The sequence below is a fragment of the Schistosoma haematobium genome, chromosome 4, assembly GCF_000699445.3.
Source record: "Schistosoma haematobium chromosome 4, whole genome shotgun sequence".
NCBI classification, from domain to species: Eukaryota; Metazoa; Platyhelminthes; class Trematoda; order Strigeidida; family Schistosomatidae; genus Schistosoma; species Schistosoma haematobium.
The window spans coordinates 1,814,741-1,842,335 of record NC_067199.1 but is presented as its reverse complement, the minus strand read 5'-3'; the positions used below and the strand labels follow the sequence as shown (position 1 = coordinate 1,842,335).

Sequence of the window (27,595 nt, the reverse complement as noted above, 5' to 3'; positions counted from 1 at the left end):
CTCCGTAAGAAAACCACCTGGTTCGGTTTGGGCACCCAGGCAGTATCACAGCCCTCACACATATCAAATGAGATCTGTGTGGCGCATATGTATCTGGTGCCCGCTTGTACCAATATTTATGTGTTCAAATAAATAAATAATCATTATAAAATATTGACTTGAGTGAATGCTTAAAGTATATCATTTACATAAGGTGTATATAGCCGTGAAGCATTTGTCAATTTAAGGGTTGGAGTGACTCCATGTTAAGCTATAACTAAATCCACTCTAAATTCATTTGATATTTCTTACTTGAGTCTTCCCATTGATGTTTCGAATCACAATTGATCAGTATTTATTGGCATATGTGCATATTGTGCGTAGTGCCTTGATATTGCTTTATTTCACAAGTATTATAAGAAATGGGTAGACTCAAGTAAACAATATCAAATGAATTTAAACTTCACCCCATTCTATCAGCAAGTGGCTATCAGGACTCAGTAGCTAGGTGGATGACGCGACGACGTACTAGGTTCTTGTCCCAGAGTGAAAATCAACTCCGAGATGCAGGTACATCCAGCTGACGAGTCCCAAATAGGACGAAACGCGTGTCCTCGATTCCAGTGCTAACCACTATCTTTGCTTATAAATCAACTCTAGTTTTATTATTAATCGGACAGTATTTTGCAATAAATGTTATTTTAATTAATTAATTAATTGTAAGATCTGTAACACAGTACATTGCCTAAAAGGTTATTAGATTTTACTTTGAGTGGAGTACGTTTTTTAGTTATATAAATAAATGGGAAACTTTTTTGACATAACTTATATAACATTCGAGACTTCGATAGGTGAATTGTAAAGGATAAGCGCGTTATTTCAAAATAATTATTCCTCACAGTTTGATATTAACCAAAAAACCGGCAAAAGCATTGAACAATAGTTTATATTTATCAGTAATGTTTAATTCTTTGAGCAAGATGAAGTGCTGATTATTGACGAGGTAGTAAAACTTTACCGACTGATATAATTAGAACATGAGTTATTTATCCCTATCAACTGGCTATCATGAAGCACAATGACGACTAGTGTGAGAGTAGGTTAAAAGAACACTAAGGGGCGACCAAACAGAGACTTAAGATCAGCCTATGAAGTAAGTCACTGGTAATTAAACTGAGCCATGTAGGTAGATGCAAACTACTTGGTTGCGGTCCGTGAAATTATCGCAACCAATAGTGAGAAAACTTAAATGACATGAACCAAAATCGTTCTGGTACACTCTCTTCAATCATAAGCTTCGAAATTCCTCATAAATGCTTTTCACTAATTTGCATCTTGGCTGCTTAATCCTTCTATTACCACTAATACACTTACTACCTTTAGTACTCTGAGATTTGCCCTGACAATATCATTTGGCTATACAAATGTGTGGAAAGTTGAACTGATGTGCATATAAATAAATAATATATTTGTAGTATCTCAATGAGTAGAAAAAATAGATTTTCTTATTGTTCCGTTGTACTATTTAAACTTGGATTAATTTTAATTTGGTTATTTATTCTCTGGAGAAGTGGCTTACATTAAGTCACGTCAGAAAATCTAATTTTTCTACTTATTGGGATATTACAAATAGTTATTTATAACAATCTACCCAATGTTCAATTTCTTCGAAATTATCAAATAAAACCTTGGTAATGATACCTATAATGTGCATATGTACCAGGTTCTAAGTTGAGTTTGACTGACGGAAGCGCTGATGTTATTGTTGTTCAGAATAACAAAAAAAGCTACATAACCAAAGCATGTAGCTCAGGGAATTAAACAAAAAAAAGCATTCACGTGAATATTCCTTGTCATTTCGAAATTCTATCAAGTTTAGTCTCAGTTTTCAATAAATATTATCGAGTAATTATAGTTATACATAAAAGATTAAATCTCAGAATAGAACTATGAAGTGATAGTTATACCTAGTGATCAAACTATGTACGTTCTAAACAACAATTTCATAAGTTTGGACATCGCTCTACATTCACGTCATTTTGAACAGCCAAATAACATCGATGACTGTGATCTATAGACGAGTACTTAAATTGCATTTAGTCACTGTGTTGCATGAGAATAAGTTTGACAATGAGGACAATGTTCACTGGGACAATCTAAGTTGTTTATAATTTATTGAAAACCATTCATGTACATATGTCAACAGATAGGATCTCAACCTAATGCAAATTGAATAGGAGAATTAATTCCCTTTACTCATAAAATTATGAACTATGCATTGCTGTCAACCAGTCAAATATAAAATTTGCCAAAAAAAATGTAGCGACTCAATTTATTACTTCTTACGCCACCGCAATCAAAGAAATTGAGAAAAGCATGAAAAGGAGAGTGACAATAATGACAGCAATAGTGATAGATATACTATATGTTGAAAGTACATTTTCAAGAGAAATGGATCAAATCTAAAGAGAATCAAGGAATCTATCTCGCTGAACGTGGTATAATCGCTTAAAGTCATTTGACCAGAGATTATATACATCACATAGAAGTTTTACAATTAGCGACTAATCCTGTTTATTGGTCTGGACACATTTGTACATTTTGCAAACCTACTTAAAATGCTAGTTATCTATGTATTTACTTACTTACTTACTTACACCTGTTACTCCTCGTGAACGAGCATAGGCCGTTCACCAGCATTCTCCATCCAACCCTGTCCTGGGCAATCCTTTCTAGCTCCTTCCAGTTGTAATTCATCCTTTTCATATCTGCTTCTATTATCCGACGTAATGTGTTCTTTGGCCTTCCTCTTTTCCGCTTCCCTTCAGGATTCCAAGTTAGAGCTTGCCTCGTGATGCAGTTTGACGATTTGCGTAATGTATGTCCTATCCATTTCCATCGTCTTTTCCTAATTTCTTCTTCAGCTGGAAGTTGGTTTGTTCTCTCCCACAGAAGGCTATTGCTGATGGTATCCGGCCAATGGATGTTGAGTATCTTGCGTAGACAGCTATTTATAAATACTTGTACTTTCTTGATTGTGGTTGTTGTAGTTCTCCAAGTTTCAGCTCCATACAGTAGAATTGCCTTGACGTTCGTATTGAAGATTCTCACTTTGATATTGGTTGAAAGTTGTTTTGAGTTCCATATGTTCTTCAATTGTAGGAATGCGGCCCTTGCTTTGCCAATCCTCGCCTTTACGTCTGCATCTGAACCTCCATGTCTATCGACGATGCTTCCCAGATATGTGAAGGATTCTACATCTTCCAGAGTTTCGCCATCAAGGGTGATTGGATTGCTGTTCTCCGCTTTGAATTTGAGGACCTTGGTTTTCCCTTTGTGTATGCTGAGGCCTACTGATGCAGAGACTGCTGCTACACTGGCTGTCTTCATCTGCATCTGTTCGTGTGTACGTGATAGGAGGGCTAGGTCATCTGCGAAGTCCAAATCGTCTAATTGGTTCTGAGCTGTCCATTGTATTCCGTGTTTTCCTTCAGATGTTGAGGTCTTCATAATCCAGTCGACCACCAGAAGAAAGAGGAAGGGAGAGAGTAAACAGCCTTGTCTGACTCCGGTCCTTACTTGGAATGCATCTGTCAGCTGTCCTCCATGCACTACTTTGCACTGTAGTCCGTCGTATGAGTTCCGGATAATATTGACAATCTTCTCAGGAACTCCGTAGTGTCGAAGAAGTTTCCACAACGTCGTCCTATCTACACTGTCGAATGCCTTTTCATAATCAATGAAGTTGATGTATAGTGACGAGTTCCACTCAACTGATTGTTCGACGATGATCCGTAGTGTTGCAATTTGGTCTGTGCACGACCGATCCTTTCGGAATCCAGCTTGTTGATCTCGAAGTTGGGCATCTACTGCATCCTTCATCCGGTTCAGCAACAATCTGTTGAAGACTTTCCCTGGTATTGACAGTAGTGTAATGCCTCTGTAGTTTTCACATTTGCTCAGATCTCCTTTCTTTGGAATCTTGACGAGGTGTCCTTCTTTCCAGTCCATTGGCACTTGTTCCTCCTCCCAAATCTTCTTGAATAGAGGGTAAAGCATGCTTGTGGTTACTTCGATGTCTGATTTCAGTGCTTCAGCTGGTATGTTGTCGCGTCCTGCTGCTTTCCCGTTCTTGATTTGTCTGACGGCCATTCTAATTTCTTCCGTCGTTGGTGGGTTGACATCTATAGGAAGATCTGTGTGTGCTGCTTCGATGTTCGGTGGATTCATTGGAGCCGGCCTATTCAGGAGTTCCTCGAAGTATTCTACCCATCTGTTTCGCTGTTGTTCAATTTCAGTGATTGGCTTGCCTTCTTTGTCTTTGACCGGCCTCTCTGGTTTACTGTATTTCCCTGATAGTTTCTTCGTTGTATCGTAGAGCTGTTTCATATTTCCTTCTCTAGCAGCTTTTTCTGCCGTCGTTGCTAGTTCTTCCACGTATTTCTTCTTGTCGGCTCTAATGCTCCTCTTCACTTGCTTGTTTGCTTCTATGTATTCAGCTTGTGCTTGGACTTTCTCTGCTCGTGTTCGGCTGTTGTTAATTGCTGCCTTCTTGTTCTTCCTTTCTTTGATCTTGTCCAGTGTTTCTATAGAGATCCATTCCTTATGATGGTGTTTCTTTAGGCCCAGAACCTCTTGACACGTTGAAGTTAGTGCTTCCTTGATGCCTTTCCAGTTGTCCTCCATAGTAGTTTCTTCTTCTTTCAGTAGATCCTGTAAGGCTTGGAACCTGTCGTTGAGAGCTATCTTGAATTCATTGAGTTTGACAGTATCTCGAAGGAAGGCTGTATTGAACCTTTGTAGTGCTGTTTGTCCACTTGTCCAGTTCTTTTTTAGCTTCAGTTTCAAATTGGCTACAACTAGGTGGTGATCTGAAGCTACGTCAGCTCCTCTCCTGGTTCTCACATCTTCCATTGTCCTTCGGAATTTTTTTTTTGATGCAAATATGGTCTATCTGGTTCTCTGTAGTGTGGTCCGGTGAGATCCATGTAGCCTTGTGTATACGTTTGTGTGGAAATATTGTGCCTCCTATGACTAATTTGTTGAATGCACACAAATTTGCAAATCTTTCTCCATTTTCGTTCCTCTCTCCCAGTCCATGTCGTCCCATAATATCTTCATATCCAGTGTTGTCTATTCCGACCTTGGCATTTAGATCTCCCATCAGAATGGTGAGGTCCTTTCTTGAGCATTTCTCTATGATTGACTGCAGCCGCTCGTAGAATTGATCTTTAATGTCGTCGTTGCTGTCATTGGTGGGTGCATCTATGTATTTAACCAGTTATTAAATCATTATTAACATAGAGCTTAGCAAAGATGTATTTCTACCCAAATCATAGTTTCATGATGACATAGAATTAACGAGATGAATTTCAAAAGATTTATGTGAACTATTCTAAACCAAATCACCTAAAGTCTTGAAGTAATGATTGTGATTATCACCAAACCCCAACCAGGTATCATAGATCTACGCACATGACTGAGACAAACAACCAATGACTTCATGGTTTGGTGACCCTTAACTTTCATCATAACACATATTTCTAAACCAGAGAAATTCATCCATCATGTTAGTGGATTAAGGTAAAAATAAAAGTTGAATTTATTGGAATAAATCTACTTCATAAGCAGAAGTAAACCGTTACAGAAAAAATTCAATCAGATCACTGAATAAATGGTTTTACTAATAACATTCAATAATTTATAAACGGGATATATATATATCAGAGAGACAAAATACAGGGCTGTCATCTCATAGAAAAAAGATTCAAAAGTATAAACAACAACAAACAAAGTAGTAACACACAAAAACACACACAAACATATATTTACAAAAAGAAAGGACAATAAACATCATTTGTGTAAACGTAAACATTGGATAAACAAAAAATTTATATCTATGTTACTAACACCCTTAACTGTACTATACTATAAAAATATGTAAATCAATGCATATAAGTAATAAGTTAGTAAGGAAAATCTTTCTCTTTATCTGTCTATCTATTAGAAACATAATTACAGGGAAAATTAAGTTCATCTTAACTCATATATATATTAGTTAACTAGAAAAGATGATGAAAATAACCCAAATGAAAGTAACAAACCGTACTCGGATCGTTACTTCATTATTTATTATTATTTTTACTGTTGTTACCACTACTACTACTACTAGTGCTTGAACTATCACTATAATTAACATTAAAACCTCATTGGTTAAAATAAACTGTTTTCTGATTGGTCACCAACTGTGTAGACACACGCACATAAACATAACACGCAAAAAAAGCTTGAATGTTCAAACAATCTCATGAACTCGATCAAGCATTATTATTATTATTATTATTGTTTTATTAAAGGAAATCCGATGTACAGTAAGAGTAAGAAATAATGAAAAAACTATGGAAGCACAATTCTCTAATTAGAAGTAATTAATAATAAATGAAAAAATGAATAACGTGATAAAGTAATACAATAATAGAGTAATAAGTGAACAGATGTGAAAACAAAAATGAAAAAGGAATACATGAATATGTTTGGATCTGTTTAAATTGATCCATTCAAAATAACAATTAAATGTATAAACATCTTATATGTAATGAGAGTTTCGTAATATACAAGTTTTTACAGAATAGGTTATTTGCAAAGATAACTATTTATATGATTTAAAACATAAGAGATTGAGCACGGTCAAGTTTATGACTAAATGGTTGTGCAATCAGTAGATAGTACATGATGTTGAGTAAATTAATTATTAAGCGTATAATTCATCTAAAATATAATATTACTACTGATATATATGCCGCAAGGGCAAAATATACGTAGTTATACACTTCAGTGAATACAATGGACAATAGAATGAATAATCTTTGTAAAATGTACTTATTAAGCGCAGATTCGTAAGCTTGTCTTCATATCATACTCAAAGTGTATGGGCTAGTGGTACTACGTAGTTATTCAAACCGATATAGGTTGAACGAAGTTCGCATCTTAGATGAACTAACTCAAAGCTGAATGCTTGAAACATTGATTCACCACTTCTCAATACAGTAATAAGTTATTAACGAAGATATTTTCAACATGAATTTATTATAAATGTAATTATATAATCTACAAGTTTGAAATCAAAACTCTCGACTTTCACAGATCAAAAACTTATTGCAAACACTGATAGCAATGTCAGTGAAAATAGAATAAACAATTCAGTGAATTAAACGTATCCTGTTCACTAGGCCAGTTGTAGATTCTGTGTTCAATCTTCTTCCACGTCATTAATGTATACAATTGAAAACTTTTAAAGTGTGATGTCCAAGTATATTTAGTTTTCAACAATACTACAGCTAACAATATCAGAATATGGTTAATGTTTTATTCAAACTGAATAAAATTTTAACACGAAATAACCCATCTGCCTATCGAAGTAAAATGATCAGGCTAAGAAAAACCATTCTAAAGAATGTAACCTCCGTTACAGATAGAGTTTAGAAGATTTCAATCATCAGGAAATATGTAACTACACTTGACACAACGTTTTCAAATTGAAAACACCTTCCAAAATCGATTTTACGTATTGCTTTTCCGTGTGTTATTTCTTATATCAACGTGGTTATGCTGACAATCGAACCCAGTTTTAACACAGCCTAAGGTCATTGTATTCGTAGGGCAATGTTGAACAATATTGACAATTTCACGATAATAATCTGTCTTTGATAAAAACTAATCATCTCTGTTATATATGTACGTCCTGGGTATTGAAGTACCATGAAATTAGTTGGAGGATTTAAAATTTTTGTGATTACATATGACAATTGCCCCCAAATGCCCTGGTATGGCCGAGAGTGGGGAGGGTTCGCTCTCCCTCTCGAAATGCTCTCACATGGCCACGCGTATACAGCCTCTACCAGGGAAGTCCTACTCATTGCCTTCTCGTGGCGGGGGTGTTGTTTATGAAATTGAGAGGACGAAAAGCCAATGTCCGGTGCTTTAACTGGATCCCAAACCAAATCAATGGTGCACACGGGCTCCAGTATCCTGCGGAAACAAATGGCATATGAACCAATCGTTGGTCAGCGGCTACCATGCAACTCTGTCTCCTTACGATGCTCCACTGCCTTGTGGATCAGACCTTTAGGTCGAAGGCTCCAGGTGTGGCCCCCTAGGGAAACCACCTGGTTCGGTTTGGGCACCCGGGCAGTATCACAGCCCTCATACATATCGAATGAGATTTGTGTGGCGCATATGTATTTGGTGCCTCCTTGTACCAATATCTATGTGTTAAAGTAAATAAATAAATAAAACATTTGACAATTCACTTATTACGTAATTATTTCGTTTCATTAATCGTGGAGTATACCAACTTCTTTTTTAAAAGATGACATCAGTAAGAGAATTGCCGGTATGTACGAGTCTAGGCAATATCATTTACTAGAAAAAAAAATCAACACATTATTATCATATCGTACACAATAAACAGCCTATTTGAACCTGTGGTAGAAAATGATATGCTCTATGTTGTTTTAAATGAATTAAACCAGTTTGAATACGTATACACAGATTTAAGAAATAAAAAGAGAACCAAAAACAGAGAAAAATATAATTGGTAACAGGGGATCAATATTCACTAGAATTTATATATATAGGGTGTTTAAAAATGCTGTAAATTACTTGACAACGATATGAAATCCATGTAATTGAGATCATAGAGAATAGTTGTAGTTCAGCATGAGAATTTTGGACTCATTCTGTTCTCTTTTTTCTATAACTTGAATAATTTAATAGTGGTGCTTAAATTGTCGTTCTAAACAGAAACATCAGTAAATACTTAAGAACATAACTCGACTATAGACAATATGCAACCAAGTGTTCCAAGTTAACAAAACAAAATCTGTTAATTAATCGTGAAAAAAATCGGATAGTTCTTTTTTTTGTGGAATTATGAGCGGATGTTGTCTAGAAAAACACTGAATCATTCATGACTATAAACTATCAAGCATAACAGAGAACATAAAGAACATCGTAAAAATCAATGTTATTGAATTCAATCATCAAAATAATCAAATGTAAAACAGAAAGTAAACTAATTTATCATGACTTATTGAAATTGTTTAAAGATCCCCGTCATATTAAAAGACTAATATTTGAACGAAGAATATTCTTTTCGATAAATTCTCATCAAGTTCTACAATTATCCCATATCCAAATTAATAATCCGAAAAAATGGCCAGGTTAACGGCAAAGTACATCGTTTAAAGCATGTGAATTTAGGATTGTGATAAACAAAATACAATAAAATTGTTAATCTTAATATGATTCATATAAAATGTTAACATGAATCTGTGTATATGTTAAATGATAATTTAAGATCCATGATCAGAATAAATATGGGTCAAATAGGATGAGAGTGAAATAATAGTTGGGTGCGAATGGATCTCTTTTCAACGAATTTATTATCAAGCTGTACAATCGTATATATATATGAAAATTTTGTTTTTGTAAAAGTACTAATTCCGTGAGGAAATGATAGTGCAATTACAATTCGATCAAATAAGTAAGATGTAATTATCAATGCTTTATCGTAATTTCATGTAACTAGTTTCTTATACAAAAATTGACTATCTATTAATATACGTGTTTTTTTTTTTTAGCTTTACCTCGAATGATCACAATGCTGTAGAAATTCATTTATTTATTCTTCTACCTTCTCTTTAAATTCATTAAACTTTCATTCTGCAAGCTAATTCATTGATTTTATAACTATTAGTATTATTATTTGAGATCATGGATCTACTAATGTTAGGACATCATTGAAAACCTAGAAGCTCAGGAAGGCCGTTTCGTCCTGATATGAAATTTCTCACTAATGAGAATTTACAACATTGCAAATGGGACTCGAACCCAGAACGCTTTAGCTCTAGACCACTGAGCAGGCATCCAATAGTGTGAAAATCAAGCTTCAATCAATCCATGATATTGCACGAACATCTTTCATTGTCTCTAGTGGGTTGAACATTTACACCGTTGGATGCCGTCTCTGATTTACAGATTAAACGTTCATGTGCAAAACAGAAGGTCCTGAGTTCAAATCCCGCGTGTGGAATAGTGGATGCACACTGCTGAGAAGTTCCATACTATGACGAAATGGCCTTCTAATGTTGCCAGGTTCTCAATGGTAATCTAATATTGATCGATTCATGATCTCAATTAAAACTCAACTATCTCCACAACCCTATACTTATTATAATCATTGAAAAATGGATTATTTTTTTTCAACCATTAGTTTGTTCATCCAACAATAAGTGATCATTTAAAGTTGTACAAAGAATTGATCACATGATTAGAGCACAAAAATTTTAAATATATATGTATGTCTTATAATGATAAGTAAATCTTAGGCGTGGTATTGTTAACTTAAATCTGATTACTTTGAAGAGGTGAACATTGAATGACATGAAATATTAAAATTGAATTTTGGAAAAGAATGATGAAGTGATAAAAGAAATTATTTCGATTGTTGTTGTTGCTCCTTGAAACAGACATTTCTACTATATGTATCCATGAATGTATGTATGATGAAGAGCTAGATAGGGAATAAGTTGCTTTCAAGTGATTTCATTTAAATGAAGTACTGATTACGAAATCATATTTTAAACTTTAATACATTTTCAATACAACTTTATTAAGAATAAATACTGAGTTATTGTATATGAATTATTAGTAAGTTTTGGGAATGAATTTAACCAGAAAATACTAAACTGGTTACTCTTAAACATACAATATAACTTAATTATAAAATGTATTTATTATTTCCTATGAAAAATATCGTGTCGAATACATATGCGCCACACAATAACAACGAGGCTAGTAGTAATTATCATTGATTTGCGTGAGGGTCGTGATACTGACCGGGTGCCAAAGTCGAAGCAGGTGGGTTTTTTTAAGCGAACCACACCCGGAGCCTTCGACTTAAATTTCCGATCCACAAGGCAATTGAGCAACATCAGGAGATACAATCCTATGGTAGCTGGTAACCAACAATAGGTTTATACGCCATTTGTTCCTCCAAAATCCTGAAGACCATATGCACCATTGGTTTGGAATCAGAGTTTTCCAACTCTACGGTCACCGTAAAGTCAACTTCTCTAAATTGTCACTTTATTATGGTAACTAACTAACTAAGTACTTAGAAACAAACTTTTGAAAGTTTGAAGAGAAACTAATTTGAAAGTAGAATAAAATAAGAATTTACAGAGCATGGAATAAATGAATACATGTATGTATGCATGTAGGTATGTGTGAGAAAGAGTGAGATATGTAAATAAATAAATGAATAAATTGAAGCATGAAAATGGTGGTGGTGTGTTCTTGAAACTGTTATTATCGATATGACAGTAATGATGATGATCAGACTAGTAGTAGGAAAGATAGGAGGACGTAGAGAAAAAAACAACACCAATAACAACGAGAAAAATAACAACAAAAACATCAGAATAGAAGATATACAGGTTTTCTTCTCTAAAAGCGATATTATAGTATAGAGTATAATATTTAAGCCTACAATAGAGTTAGCTAGACACACATATCGAAGTTCAAACCTTTATTATGCATAAAAAGGATGGAGGAACGGATGACGACGACGACGACATTGGTAAGTGGTAAGATAATTCAATGCTAAGAGAAGTAAACCATGTGTACATAGATAACATATATACAGGGGATACATATATATGTACGTGTAGCATACGATGCTCTATATAGTGGGAAGCGAAACAGGTCAATTAAACAAGGTAAAATGTAATTACCTACTATACTTATGCATTGAGACATTCAGTACATGTATAGTGGTGTGTAAGCATACACGCGAGAAGGTAACACGTATATATATATATATATATAAGGGTGTTTTCAAGTTGCTTGCTAACAAACGAAATTCGATATCGTTTAAAATAAAAATGACCTTGAGAAAAACAATTTCCATTCCATTCATAGACAATATTGTTAACTATTTAGTTATTGGAATAATAATTTATATACATTCATTTAGTAGTCAGTCAGTCAGTCACCCACTCATTTCTTTACACACACACACACACACACACACACAAACAGAGAGAGAGAGAGGGAGGGTAGAATGCATGTGTACAGTTATTTATTATGATTAAGTTCTTTCTTTTTTCCCAATAGGAAAATATGAAAGGGAGATCAGAGAAAATTATCAAAATGACAATGAAGAAAAGAAATTCTAAATTAAATTATAATTGATATAGAAATATAAACTGATTATATATTTACGTACTTATGAAACTACCGACATTATCAGTAAATGAGCATACCACAAATGAGATAAATCGGTAATAGACAATAATGTTTATAGAGATGGTAAACAACCGTTTCCGAGGTGAAAAAAAAGTAAATGAATTTGGTAAACGAGCAACAATGAATTGTTGCTCATTTAGTGGAATTAAGTTAATTATGCTGATTATAAAATAAAACAATGAATTATTGAATGTAATAAGAGTATTACACTAAAACATAGTTGAAACTCATTAAACCATATATGATAATTAACATATCTGTCCACAAGTTTAAAAAGAATATTCATTAAAATCGGCTTAAAAAATATATTTCACAGAAAAAAAGTTTGAAAGAAAAACTTAGAAAAAAGTAATTGATTGTAACCAAGAACTTACTGAATAATGCATCATACAAGGATCAGTAGGTTGAAATTGTGATCGACCACCACCTGTTGTTGGTGCCTGATGCATAGGACGTGGATGACCAGGTGTAGAACGTGGGAAGTGATTCATTTGTAACTCATCTCCAATATAGGAAGGATTCATTGATTTACTCGGAGTTGTAACGCAATTAGGAATTGGTTGTTTAACACAGTGAACATTTTGATTGGTAGGTGATGACTGTTGATGTGTGGATGATAAAGACTGTGTATAATTACCAGTATTGGTAATAACACTAGATCTACCGGATGCAGCACCAGCTTTACGTTTTTTTGTTCCTGGTTTTGCGACGCCAGAACCACGCCCACCAACTGATTGGTTAGTATTAGTGATAGGTACACATGTAGGAGGAATAGAACCAACAACAGGAGATTGAATAACATTTAATGTTTGACCAGCACGACAAACAGATGGTATTGAACCCGGTTCAATGTGACCAACGAGTGCAGGGTTTTCGTTATTTTGAATAGGAGACATAGAAAGAGGAATTGAGTTGGGTGATAACCAAATATCACTATTTGTAGCAGAATGGTAAGGACGTTTTTGCCCAGTAGTTGGGACTACACCGGGAGTTATTGACTCCGGACCGGCTGCACCGATAGGACCTAGTGTCCGACAAGATTCTGTCGGTAGTGTCAATGAGTCAGAGGACGGATAACCAGGATTTCCAGAACATATATTTGAATTATTTGGTGGAACCATTACAACTGGAGGGCCACTTTGGTAAGTCGGAGGTTGGCAGATTTGTTGGTCAGTCATCATTACTTGTTCTGAAGGCATCATCATAGTTCCAGTAGCCATAGGTGGAACAGGGCACTGAGATGAAAGATTAACTTCATGAGGAGGAACTGGACAGTTGGACATATCAAAAAATCCCATCTGTCTAGGTCCAGAATAACGCATCATCGATGGATCACTTTTTCCACGCTGATAATCAGAACACAATCTATCCCATTCTTGTTGAGCTGACTCATTATTAACATATGGTCCTCCAACTAAACCGCTCTGACGAAATACCCCATAGTTTTCAAAATCTACCGGACGTTGTCCAACAGCTTCAGAATATTGTAATGAATTGTTAATAGCTGAATAATGTTTAAAAAGAAAAGAAATATTGTAAAAATTCATCAAGCAGTATGTATTTATTTTTTTAAAAAAAAACAGTTAAGATGAATAAAGTACTTCAAAAGTATTTCATTCTATGTATAATATTAACTCCGCCTGTAGTACGTCTGGCGTTACTGTAGGTCCCATGTCCGGATAAATGAGGCGAGTTGGGCATGGGGGTTAGCGAACCCATCCTGTAGAAAACTAACTCGATTTTAAAAAACGTTAACCAGAAATTAGTGTATAATATTATAGAAATAACATAATATTATCAATGTATGTCATGAAAATTTAACAACTCTACCTTTATTCTATTGTTGAGATTCTTAATGATACAAAATTATGTGGAAAATATCAGGTTCAGACGGTGGAAGAATCATGTTCATAAGTATGATCAAATTAACATTTTACATAGTGTATGTATCCTTAAAATAATAATAATAATAATACTGAATATTTATTTCCCTTTAGTAGTTTAATAGCTCAGTAAAATTTTTTTTGAGCTTTCTAGGATTTAACGAGTATTTTTTCACTACATTGATTTATCAAGTGCATGTTTGTTTACGTACTCAATTTGAAGTTACACATTCCTAAATATTATATTATAGATTCAGTTTGCTGTGTTAATGAGGTGTAGCAACTTGGACAGATGAATATATGTACTTGATCCTACGTTGTAGCTGACTGATTGACTGACTTACAAATATCTATAGTTATTGATGCTGTCCCGTTTCCATCAAACAGAAAAATAGAAAGACTGAATAGTTTAAACCTAGGACTCAAGGTATTTGAAAGTTAGATAATTATTTGTAGAACTTTTATAAGATTGTTAGATATAACTTACAATCTGTTAAGTAATGAGTTAAAGTGAGCAGTGAAATTCAACAATGTTATATGTGAACCAGTTATCCATTAATGATATTGGAAAATAGATTAAATTAACACCAGTTTCAATAGTTACAAAGGAACAAAGTAATAAGAATTAGTTTAAAGCCTGTTTTATAATTCAATCATCAATCATATGAGCATAGAGAAAGAGAAAGAAAAGAAGATTTATGAATGAAAAACGAAGTAGTATTTATGATATTCTAATTAACTATTCTTTATTTGAACACTACATAATTGTGGTTTTCTTCTAATTAGAAAAATGGAATTAATATGCATTTTTCTCTTTCGCTCTTTCGCTCTCTCTCACCTACACAAACACACATACACACACAGTTTGGTTTTCGCCTTTTCCATTTTAATATGAATAATGTACTTTTAAAATATGCATAGGACAATTGGTTGTCATCTAATCTATACTACAAAATTATTGATAAATGCATAGATATTGCACAATATATAAACAATGAGATAATAGAGTTATAATAATAATTACTATTATTATTCACTAGTGAAAAAAAAGGAATTATTAACTGTACTCAACAAGTTTGTTCAATGTACAAGAGATTATGTCACAGATGAAATTACTGAACAGTAATGTTTATAAATGTAAGTATACATGATGAGTTAGATTTGTTTTTGTACAAAAGGGTAGAGATTATATCAGGAGATATATTGTCACTATTCACGGTATATATACATGTACATATCATCTGTTTGTTTTTTAAAGAATTAACTTGACTTATTCACCAGATACGGGCGTGTAAACCACACTCTAGATAATGGAGGCTAACAATACTACTACTCAATTGCTCAAACAGGGATCAAACCTTAGAATTATTGACTAAAAGTTGGACACTTTAACCAATGTTGTTACTATTCTACTCAAATAATCATCTAGTAGAATATGTCACTATTATTATTCCAACCTATAGTTGTATGATAAAGTCGAACTAGGTAGAAGAATACTCAATGAATTATGTTATTAAATTTATAATTTAAAAATAGAAATAACTAACCGGAAGGTGGTAGTTGTGCTGAAGGATTCCCTAACCCTAACGACTGTTGTTCCAGCTGTTGTTGGTGGTGATGATGATGATGATGATGATGATGGGATGGCTGTTGTGGCTGCATTGAAATAGAATTACGCATTAAACGTTGTTGTAAGACAGCACCAGCTGTTGCTGCAGTTATAGCACCTGGTGTTGAAGCACTTTTACTTTTACTCAATGTTGAATGAATTTTTTCTAATTGTGCTATTTTACTCTTACGATTCTCCCATTGTTCTTGAGTTAAAGGCATACAACCACTATCTGGAATACCAATTATCGGTGAAACTAAAGCAGTAGTTGGACCAATACATTGTTTTGAATTTGAATTAGATGATAAGACAGAAGAATGTTCTAATCCACTGCATGAATTAATATCTTGATGTCCTGTACACATATGTCGAAAATAAGATGAATTAGTGGATTGTTTTATATTAATCGGATCGATAATTTCAACTGGAGATCCTTTCATCGTCATATATGAGTCAAAGGGATATGTTTGTTTTGAGGTGCCATTTCCAGTAATTTGATTTTGTGATATTTGTTGAGTAGATGAAGGATATGATCGATAGTTTCTTTCATCAATTGTTCCATTATTTGATCGTTGTTGTACTTGAGATGATTGTGGTTGTGTTGAAATGGCAATTGTATCATTGGTTGTTGGTAACTTGCGATCACCTAATTATAAGTAGTATAATAAAATACACTAAGTGGATACGACAAATTCTTTACGGTTAAATGAATAAAAAAACGGAATAGATCTAAAATACACAAAGAACCATAAACATATGATATATACATATATAACAATAACAATAATTCATTCATGCATTTTAATCGTGGGTTTTAAAAAGATAAAGAGGACTGTTTTCAAACTTTCGAAGGAAACGCCCTAATAAAAAAGAAGAGTGAACTGTGAGTAGAAAAATGCTTATCTGTAGTCAAAGCATTGACTTGTAAGTTTTAATTCTGATTTATTCATAATGATATAAGCAGTCCCTAAAGTACCACCATTATTAACTCTCATATAGAAAAGTGACTTAAAAGTGGAGTATATATTTACGCCTATATCGGATATGATACTTTATGTATCTATTGTGTTTATACAACAACAATTTAATCGAAGAGGTAATTCAAAGGAATCGTTTAGACCATATCGAATGTAGGAGTTTACACTGAATAAGGGACTACACATATATGTTGATTTGGAATAAAAAAACCGAAGAGTGAAATTATTCAACATATTAAGTTCTTGGAAGTGAGTATTCACGATCCCACATGTAAGACAGGAACCCATGACCTTCAGTTTGGCACGCGAACGCTTAACCTCTAAACCACTGAGCCGGCATCAAACGGTGTTCATGTCTAACTTCAATCGACCTTGCACATTGTTGAGGAGTCCCATACTAAGATCAAACGGCCGTCCAGTGTTTCCAGGCATTCAATGGTGATTTAGCTTACATCGAGTGATGAATTTCAATTATCAAAATCACTACAATGTCTACAAACCTCCATTCCAATATTAATTTCTTTTGAAATAAAGTTTTTTTTATGTAACAGGAAATATCATATGAACGAAATTATTTCATTCTTCCTATTTCGTCTACTTTCTTCTGAAAACAAAGTAAACAGTATTTATAAAAAGAGAAAATAAAACGAAAGGAATGCATAAAAGCAGTCATTCATAATCACTGATACAGCATAGTATATATGCGCTCATCTGCTCAAGTTGTGCTATATTAAGAATGAATAAGATGAGATATAATTTACAAAATAACCAATGGAATCGAAACAACTGTAGTGAAAATCACTAAACATTGAGAAGATGGTTCAAGTAGACAGAATGAAAAAGTACGTGTATGAAGGAATACTGGAATTGAAGATCTGGATAAAGGTAATAAATAAATACATTTGGATCTATACCACTGATTATGACACGTTTTACTTAATGATAATAAGTGTGAAAACTAGTGACACTGTTCAATGTCATAAATCATAGTCAATCGGACAAGATTTGAATCTGAGACTTAATGGTTAAAACTTAAGTGTTAGGATTATTAAAACATTTCTTAGTTGTTTAATGACCTACATGTTAAGTTCAACCATTTTAGATGGATAAATCCAAATAAATTAAAAATATATTTAATAGTACATTTAAGATACATATTGATGGGTGGGTTTAGCAAGTGAAACACTCAACCTTTAGAAATTCGATCAATGGTTCATAACTATGTGTCGTTTACATTAATTTTAATAGTGAATTAGTCCTACAATAAATAGTTCAGTACAAATACTTTTATTGAGGTAACTGTGTTCATGCGAATACATAGAGATAATCTTCGTTAAAAAATATGTAGTCTATATTCACAATAAGCTCAGTAGCGATAGTGTGTGTGTGTGTGACACAATCTTGTTCTCGTAGATAAAAAACGGTCAGTAAAACAAGTTTAAGATGCACAGGATACCGTAGTTCACAAGTATACATATAAATAGTATATTAGTAGAAATCATGAATATAAAAGACTGCTGTCGAAAAAAATTTTTCTTTTCTAATCAACATATTCACTTACGATGGAATGATGGAGATGATGATGTCATATTTGAATTGGAATTAGGAAGACCGGGTGAACTCCAAGATGCTAATGATTCACTGACTACAACACCAGGTGTAGCAGTTGTATTAGTAGATATATTAGGAGAGGAAGGCAATAACTGAATACCACTAACAGTGGAAGTATAATTACTATTATTATTTGTCGTAGTAGCAGTAATAGATGTAGTACTCATGGTTGTCGTTGTACATATAGCAGCAGAAGTTGTAGTAAACATAGTGTTAGTACCAGTCAATGATGTGATAGATTCACAAACCACTGAACTACTATTATTTTGCATTGGTACAATAGATTGATCAACAACACCATCTGAATTTCTTATTGTTTCATTATTATTCGATATATTGTTATTGATACTGCCACCAGTTAACGATGTATACCCAGATTTTGTGGCGGTACCAACCACAGGTGATGGTGAAGATAAGTTGTATTGATTTGTAGATGAAGAAGTATTATTCATAAAAGAATCATGATGATTACAACTGACAATTGATCCAGATGATGATGATATGTTGGTATATTCAAGTGAAGCATTAACTTCAGATTTTGGGAAATGCATTAAATCTGGATCACAAGGTGATTGACCAGATAATGATCGCATTTTTGTTAGATCTAGAATAATTACAGTAAAAATTAAATAGAAAGCTATGATGTAACATTATTGATCAGAAATTACACTAAGCAACAAAAAAATCGACACATATCATGTGGTGGTGGTGGTGGTATAAGTCATTTTATTGAAGATGAGGATTATTCTAAAGCAAACCATTAACAACCATTCTCATCATAATTAATTTATATAGAGACTTAAGATTTGATAACATTTTTTTAGAATAAAATTATTTCTAAATGATTTTACATCATTATTTTTAATTTAATAAATTGAACTAGTTAATATACAAACAATAAAAAGGTAAATATAATTCTGATCAATAAGGAATAATGTTGTTCATTGAAATAGTTCACAAATGCCCTGGTATAACCGAAAATGGAGAGAGTTAGCTCTCCCTCCCAAAATGCTCTCACATAATCACGTGCATACAACCACTGTCAGGGAAGTCCTACTCACTGCCTTCTCACAACACGGATGTTGTTTATGAAATTGTCCGGCGCTTTAACCGGGTTGCTGGGTATAAAAGATCCACCTACGAGAGTTGGAAAATCCTGATTCCAAACCAATGGTGCACATGGGCTCCAGTATCCTGAGGGAACAAATGGCATATTAACCAATTATTAGTCACCGGCTACCATAAGACTGCATCTGCTAACGTTGCTCCACTAACTTGTGGATCAGAACATTAGGTCAAACGCTCGGGGTGTGATGCTCTAAGAAAACCACCTGCTTCGGTTTGGGCACCCGGGCAGTACCCAAGCCCTTACACAAATCGAATGATTTATGTGCTAAAATAAATAAAAGAAGTTACAAAGTATTTCTATTAAGGGAGTCCAACAAACCTATTTCAAAACTAGTCACTGATTACAGTATAATTATTACTATTCAGAAAATATGTTTCTCTCTCTCTCTCTCTCTCTCTATATATATATATATATATATATATATATATATATATATATCACAACGTATAAGTACTTCTAATTTTGTCATTACCCAAGGACACAAGACTGAAATTATTGTATTAAATCAAAATAAGGACAACAGAGAAAAAAAACGGAAGTACATAAAGTCAATAACCTTTGATATTAATGATAAATTTAATATGTAAGTTACGAAAAAAACGTGTACAGATCTAAAATAAATTTACATTTCAAAGGAGATGATAACAGTTGAAGAAAGTCTGAAGATATGGACGAGATAATCAAAGTATACTATTCTTATGAGTTAGTGATACACTACTTGATTGCTCTAAATGAAGCAGATGTAGAGAGAGAGAGAAAAAAAAAAGTTAATAGGTAAGTGTTCTATCCAACAAAAGACCAAAACACATTTAAGTAGTATCATATAGGTCAGCACAAAATATAAGTATATTTCATGAGTTAAGCGTTAGTTTTTACTATAGAAAAAGAGAAATGAACATATACTATGTTTGTAAGCAAAGATGGATAGTGGCTAGCATTACAAACTAGGACACACGTTTCGTCCTATTTGGGACTCGTTGGCTGGATGTACCTGCATTTCAGAGTTGATGTTCACTAGAGGAATAGAACCTAGTACCGTTTGCTTCAAATGCCATCGCGTCATCTACTTAGCTAGTGAATCCTGATAGTCACTTATAAAGCTAGTGAATTAAGGAAATATAGAGGCAATCCACATAGGATGTACATATTCCAATAAGAAACTGATCAACTACAGTCCTAAACATCAATAGGAAGATTCAAGTAAACAATACCAAGTGAATTTAGACTATATTTGTCTAAATTGAAAACCAACCTGATTACTGGGAAAAATAAGATATATCAAAATGTGAAAAATATACTTTATAGAAGAAATTACTATGAAATTTATATAGTGTCATTGAAGTGAAACATTTAACCTGAATCGAAGTACAAAACTAACTAATTAGTAGGTCATTAAGGTGAATATCCACGAAAATGGGATGTAAGTACAGTTTCGATATAAGATGAAACGTACAATTTAGATTCTATAGTACAACAACCGACAAATTTGGAAACAATCCACAATAAATACTGATCACTTGTAGTTGTTAGCAGCAACAATAGGAAAATACAAACCCTTACAAATATAAAACGAATTATAGTTTGAAGATACTGAGTGAATCCAACAATTTACTCACAAAACAAAGTGAATCTAGTGGAGAGTAGTTCGAATTCACAATGTAATAGTTAACAGTTCAAAGTATATTTGTGTTAGAGTGATGAGCAAGTCACTATTGAAAGAACACCACTAACCAAAGCCGACGCTAAGCAATCACAATTCCGAACTAACATTGTATTTGCCATTATTTCGTGTTCAATAAAAAATTCAGTTATTTTACACAAAAGAAATACACTTATATTGTGAATAGAAATGCAAACGTTACGTCCACATAGAACTGTTTTACACAATCAGTCAGCTACAACGTAGGACACGACACATATATGCATCGGTCCAAGTTGCCATACCTCATTAACACAACAAAATGAACACCGGATTCATAAAAGTAGTTAATTCAGTGGTGGTAATATATAAAAGAAAGATTGTATACAAGGATATAGTACAGGAAGAAAGAATTGGTTCGGAGAAAGAAAGAGATAAAGCAATTTTAACCGTTTTACACATCTTAATGAAAATGATATAGAATCTAATTAATAATCTTAATTAATTCTATTTATATATAATTAAATGTGGTTTGTAAGTAGTAGTAGTAGTAGTAGTATATATAGTTATTTATTTCCATTCGCACTCAACTCATTCACTCTACATCAATACAACATACAACATAAAACGATGTATATATCTTTACATAATATTTATGAAGAAACAAAGATAAACAATTGCAAGTACTCTAAATTACTGATCGATTTCAGTAAACAATACTATTTTGTCTATGTATAAACAAAAAATCTCTTATTGATATGCTCACACAAACATACAAGTACACAGAATAGGCACACTACTCAATAATTAAAATCCACAATTGCTTGTATCATTTTCGATTTTCATAGTATAAAGAAGGTGATACATGTGTATTAATTAAGTTGTGGCTTTATGCAACAGAATATGATGGCGGAATCGTAATGATTACTAATAGTAATCATTATATAAAAAGATGAATAGTTACATTAGCGTGGTTAGTAAGAAGAAGATGAAAAGAGAGAAGCACAATTAAACATTACGAGTGAACAGTTAGCAATTTTTTAAAGAAGGAATATTCTGCTTAAATGTGAATTAATCAAGTCATATGATCAACTTCGTTTATTTACACAACAACTAACAACATTTTAATAGTGGTATTTAATTAATCTAGAAAATTACTTGTTTTCCAAGTGTTGAATTATAGATTTAAAATCTAGGTCCTATCTGATTCAGTTTGAGCAGCTTGGGTGGTATCAACATTGCGTTGTTTCCCTCTATCTTTATTTTGCACACACACACACACACACCATAAATCACAGAACTGAGTATAGGAACCTGAACATAGTTATTGAATTGCATAACAATTATACTGAAGAACTAAATGAAATGGATATAAATGTGTTTCCAAGGATGCGAAAATTTTTAGACAGCGCGGAATAAGTGCATGTAAATATATACTGAGATAAGTTAGCAATCAAACAGAGATCTTCGTTATAGCAAGATCTACATCTCCTTCTTACCCTTTGCTTGATTTCATTTGACCGCATTTTAGGAAAAATAAATCGATGGTGATGGTTTAGTACCCGCTCAAATATACAGATGTTTGTTGACCACTATCTTGACGGTTCGAACCCAGTGACTTTATGATCAGACAAGACATCATTGACTCTCATATTTAAAATATATCTTAGAACTCAATGTACTTGGTAAGTGACTAACAAATTGCTGATATGTGTGAAAAATTACACAAAACATATTACGTTTTTGGGAAAAAAGAAAGATCATAAACAGTTAGACTTGTCAATAAGTAATGACCCAGGTTTTGCTTTAACAAAATAAGCACATTCACGTAAGAAAATTTCTATTAACATAGATTATAAGCAGATGAAGGTATTTCTACATATATTGTCAGTCGTGAGATAAATACAAAGCTCTTTATGTCCTGTGAAATCTTAAAAACAACTCTACATAGCTCCTTAGATTATAACTGTTCATAATTTACTAAAGAGAAAAACTGCGTTCAATAAGTAATAATATTTCTTTAAAAGATTATAACTCTTCCTGGAGCCCCTCTGGGTTGGAGAATGCTTGTCGGCGGGCTATGCTCAATTGGGAGTAACAGGTGTAAATAAGTAAGTAATAAGAAGACTATAGTACGGATATCTATATATTAGATAGATAGATAATAAATACCATAGCAACCGAAATAATACTTGAAGAAAAAGAAATACAAAAGGTAAAGCTTCCTATGTAGAATTTTTTTCTACAGCAACCATAGGTAAAACATGGAAATAAGTTAGTAAAATATACGATTACAACGGAAAGGATAAATTATACTTAATGAATCTATGAGAATTATATATATATATATATATATATATATATATATATATAGATAGATAGATAGATAGATAGATAGATAGATAGATAGATAGATAGATAGATAGATAGATATAGTGTGGATATAATGTTGTTCTACATCGTTTAAATAACAGAAAATATACAAATATGGTACAGTAACAATTTTGATATATGTATAATTCAGCATAAGCATTATCTCCTAATCTATTCATCCACCTTAATGCTGAATACTTGATAGTAATAATAATCTCCGGTTTCCCCCCAACTTATCGTTTTTTCTCGGATATATTACTCTTTGTTGTATGTATGTATATATATGCAAGGAAATAAGACCATGTACGTTTGTTTATTTATATATGTCCACTGGAACTTAACAAAATTACCTACAATGTTTTTAGGTTGACAATTTATTTTTCGCTCATTATCTACGTACCAACCTACATAAAAATTATTTGATTGATTCACATATTGTTTTTTTTCTCTCGTTAAATCTCTGTAGAACAATAGAAGGATAAGTACATAGACATATATATATATAGCGGGCTAGTAAAGTTCAACTCATAAATTGTCTTACTTTCCTCATATAACTATGGAGTATACAATAATTTCCCTTATCATACAAACATACACCAATAGTCTATTACTATTTACTAACAATCCAGTTATTATTATTAAAGACACGAAAAGCGGACTAAACAATAAAAGATGGTCATGCTATTATTATTATTATTATCATTACTCCTGAAGCAACTAAAGTTATATATATATTGAAACTTAAGACTGAAATCATCTCATTAGATGCATGAAAATGTATCCAAATTACAGGACATGTACACATATCTGTTATGTTGTCATGGTAATTAATATAATGGGATTGGAGAAAGACTCGAAACGAATTATAAATAGACCAATCAAATCAATCTGTCAACATAATTATTAGAATAACATACAATGTAGGATAGACATATATGCATGATAAGGGATGGATTTATTTGTAACACAGATATATAGTAGATAGACACACAGTATACAAACAGATATAAACGTACACACACACACACACATGCGATAATTATTCCGAGAAAAAAGAGAAAAACTAAACGAGAACAACAAATTGATTTAGTAGCAAACAATCATATTAAATAATAGTAAAAATAATAAATTTGCTCATTCATGTATTTTTTATGGAGTTTTGTTCTCTGAGCTGGATGGTTTTGGTCGTGCTCAGTGAACAAAACTCCATTAAAAATCATCCACCTGAGCTACAAATCTTCTCTACCAACTCATTAATGTGTACATTGAGTTTACATCCTATTTACACTACAGACAGTATTTTGATCAGATCTAGCATATGTAAACTATTACTCATAGTTAAATTGTTTATTTATCAAGAATAATGATAGTAGTAGGTCGTTTCAAATGATCTGTGTTAATTCTTGCAATATGATGATGTTTTTTGTTAAGAGGAAAGTGTTCATTAATAATAATAATAATAATAATAATAATAATAATAATAATAATAATAATAATAATAATAATAATTAATTCGGCAATAGTGAAATGGTATAGATTACTGGTTAAAGGATTCAGTATTTAACTAACAGATGATTTCATATTCAAACTGTACTCCTCCGACTCATATAAACTGTATAACGTAAAATTGAGTAGTAGAAGATGGTGAATAAGTTACAATATGAGATATTTCTAAATTTACTACTCATATGAAAACAATTCAAAATAATTGGTGTAAGATACAGTTAGATCTAAGAACTAAACGTTTTAGCTGACTAACTGACTGACAAACTAAACGTGACAACTAGTTATTCATTCTGTAAATCAGTAGTTTTGTGAGAGACTTTGCAGTTATCATAAGTATTGTGAGATTTAACACTTAACTGTACAAATTGAAATAAGTTACAGTATGTGAGAAGGTAGAAGAATGTTAGGAATAGTTTCAAAAAACAAATTCATACTGAAAATTGACAGTCATTTTTTTCACTGAATTAAAAAAAATCATAAATCTAAAATCATTTAACACTATGATCAGCCAGTTAAATCGTGGAACCTGGTACGTATATACATCAGTTCTAGTTGCCATAACCAATTAACACAGACAGACGAAATTGTCAGGACAAATTCCAAAATAGTAAAGGTAGTAACACTATCAATGGCAATAGGAAAGATAAAATATATAAGATTTGTAAATCAATGAAATAAAAACAAAAAAAAATTATGAGGAATTCAAAATCTCATAATTTGTGGAAAGACAAGGAATGGATGCACCTGAGTAACTGCAAACGATTTTGAGCCGTATCATTCAAATTCTAGCGCACTATCACATAAGATATCATCCGTCGAGGTAACTGGTGACTGGGTATTCGTAACATATGTCCCAACTACCTCAATTAGTGAATGTTTACTATCTCCTTAATCAATTCTCCATCCTTAGAAGGTACCCTATTCCTAACCCAGATACTGCTTACTCAGTGATCCCATAATACACGAACAATGTTTCGAAGACACCTATTATCGGACACTAGTAATCTACAAATATCCTTTATTCTTAATGACCATATTTCAAATTGGAGTGAACTGTTGAGCAGTAAAGTCGACTTTGGGTTGGCAGATCAATATCTTGCCTACGCTAAAAGTGAAACAAGTTTGACTTTTGAATCTGTGTCCAGAGAAATCAAAAATGAGGTTAAATAGTTTTGATATCATTTGTTTAGGTAAAATATAGTACCATTTTATAAAGTCAATTTTTCAGAAATTATTGAGGAGATATATGAACAAAATATATTTTCGAGAATGAGACTTATTAAACTAGCTGACTATTCTATGTACAGAATAGATGAATGAACGAATGAGTGAGTGAGTGAGTGAGTGAGTGAGTGAGTGAGTGGATTAGTTCATTAGTTAGGAAGCTTACTAGCATCAACAATGTCATTAGTATTATCATATGATGATATTTATCTCTTTTTTACATTGAAAACATAAAGTACATTCTCAAATAATGAATAAATAGAGAAAAAACAAATAAATTAGATTGAGCGTGTCCTAGGGAGTCATATGATCATTGATATAAAACTAAAACTACTAATAACCGACCTCATGTTAATATTAGAAAGAGGAATAGAGAAAAAACTGTTTCTGTTATGATTATTATTGTTTATATGTCAGTCAGTCGGATACAACGTAGGACAAGGCACATATATACATCAGTCCAAGTTGACATACCTCATTAGCACAACATGATGAACATCGAATTTACAGAAGTAGTTAGTTCAATGGTGGTAATATATAAAAGAAACATTGCATATAAGGATATAATACAGGAAGAAAGCAATAGTTGGTAGAATGAAAGATATGAAGCGACCTTAATCTCATAGTTTAAGGGAAGACAGCGAGTGTATACACACCTACACCATTGTGATCGATTTTGAGCCATGTCACTCAGAATCTCCAACCATTGGTTACGATAGTCACTCGGAACCAAACTAAGTAGTCTGCACCTACCAACATGGGGTCAGACAAGAAGTTAATGACTTCAAACACTGATGCCACGTTTTGGTTTGCCCGCCCCTAACTTTCTTCTAACCATTTCCAACACTAGTTAGCATTGCGCGTCGTGGTGATTGGTGTTTAGGCATACGCAACACGTGATAGGTATATTTGAGTGTTTTGAGTAGTTATCATGAAAATGAACAAATTGTAATGTTTAAAAGAAGGTATTTTATAAAGATACTTTTTTAATTTGTAAGTAATATATTTCACAAACTGATCTCAATTAAATTACCATAGAAAGCTAGGAAAAATTAGATTAAGGTGTTCTTAGATAAAATAACACAACAACAAAAGTAGTAGGCCGGTGTATATATTGAATGTATTGCAAAATACCCACATACACACACCACTAGCCGAGAAATGGGTAGTCAAATACTACGATTAATAATAATATTTATGCGCTAAACTTTAGTTTAGACAGCACATTTAAGTATACCCCAAATGCCCTGGTATGGCCAAGAGTGAGTAGAGTCATCTCTCCTTCTCTCGAAATGCTCTTACATAGTCACGTGCATACGACCACTGCCAGGGAATTCCTACTCACTACCTTCTCGC

General features: G+C 32.9%; 1 protein-coding gene across 1 annotated transcript in view; it reads right to left on the bottom strand.

Annotated features, from left to right (window-relative positions):
• Nucleotides 1-27,595, bottom strand: part of MS3_00000362 (uncharacterized protein) — an 86,279-nt gene that overhangs the window by 28,165 nt on the left and 30,519 nt on the right. The window contains exons 5-7 of the mRNA XM_051208159.1: nt 18,319-18,972; nt 15,719-16,426; nt 12,663-13,792 (exon numbers count right to left, since the gene is read on the bottom strand). Coding sequence (XP_051065945.1) covers nt 12,663-13,792; nt 15,719-16,426; nt 18,319-18,972 — 2,492 coding nt within the window. The remainder of the gene's footprint in view (nt 1-12,662; nt 13,793-15,718; nt 16,427-18,318; nt 18,973-27,595) is intronic.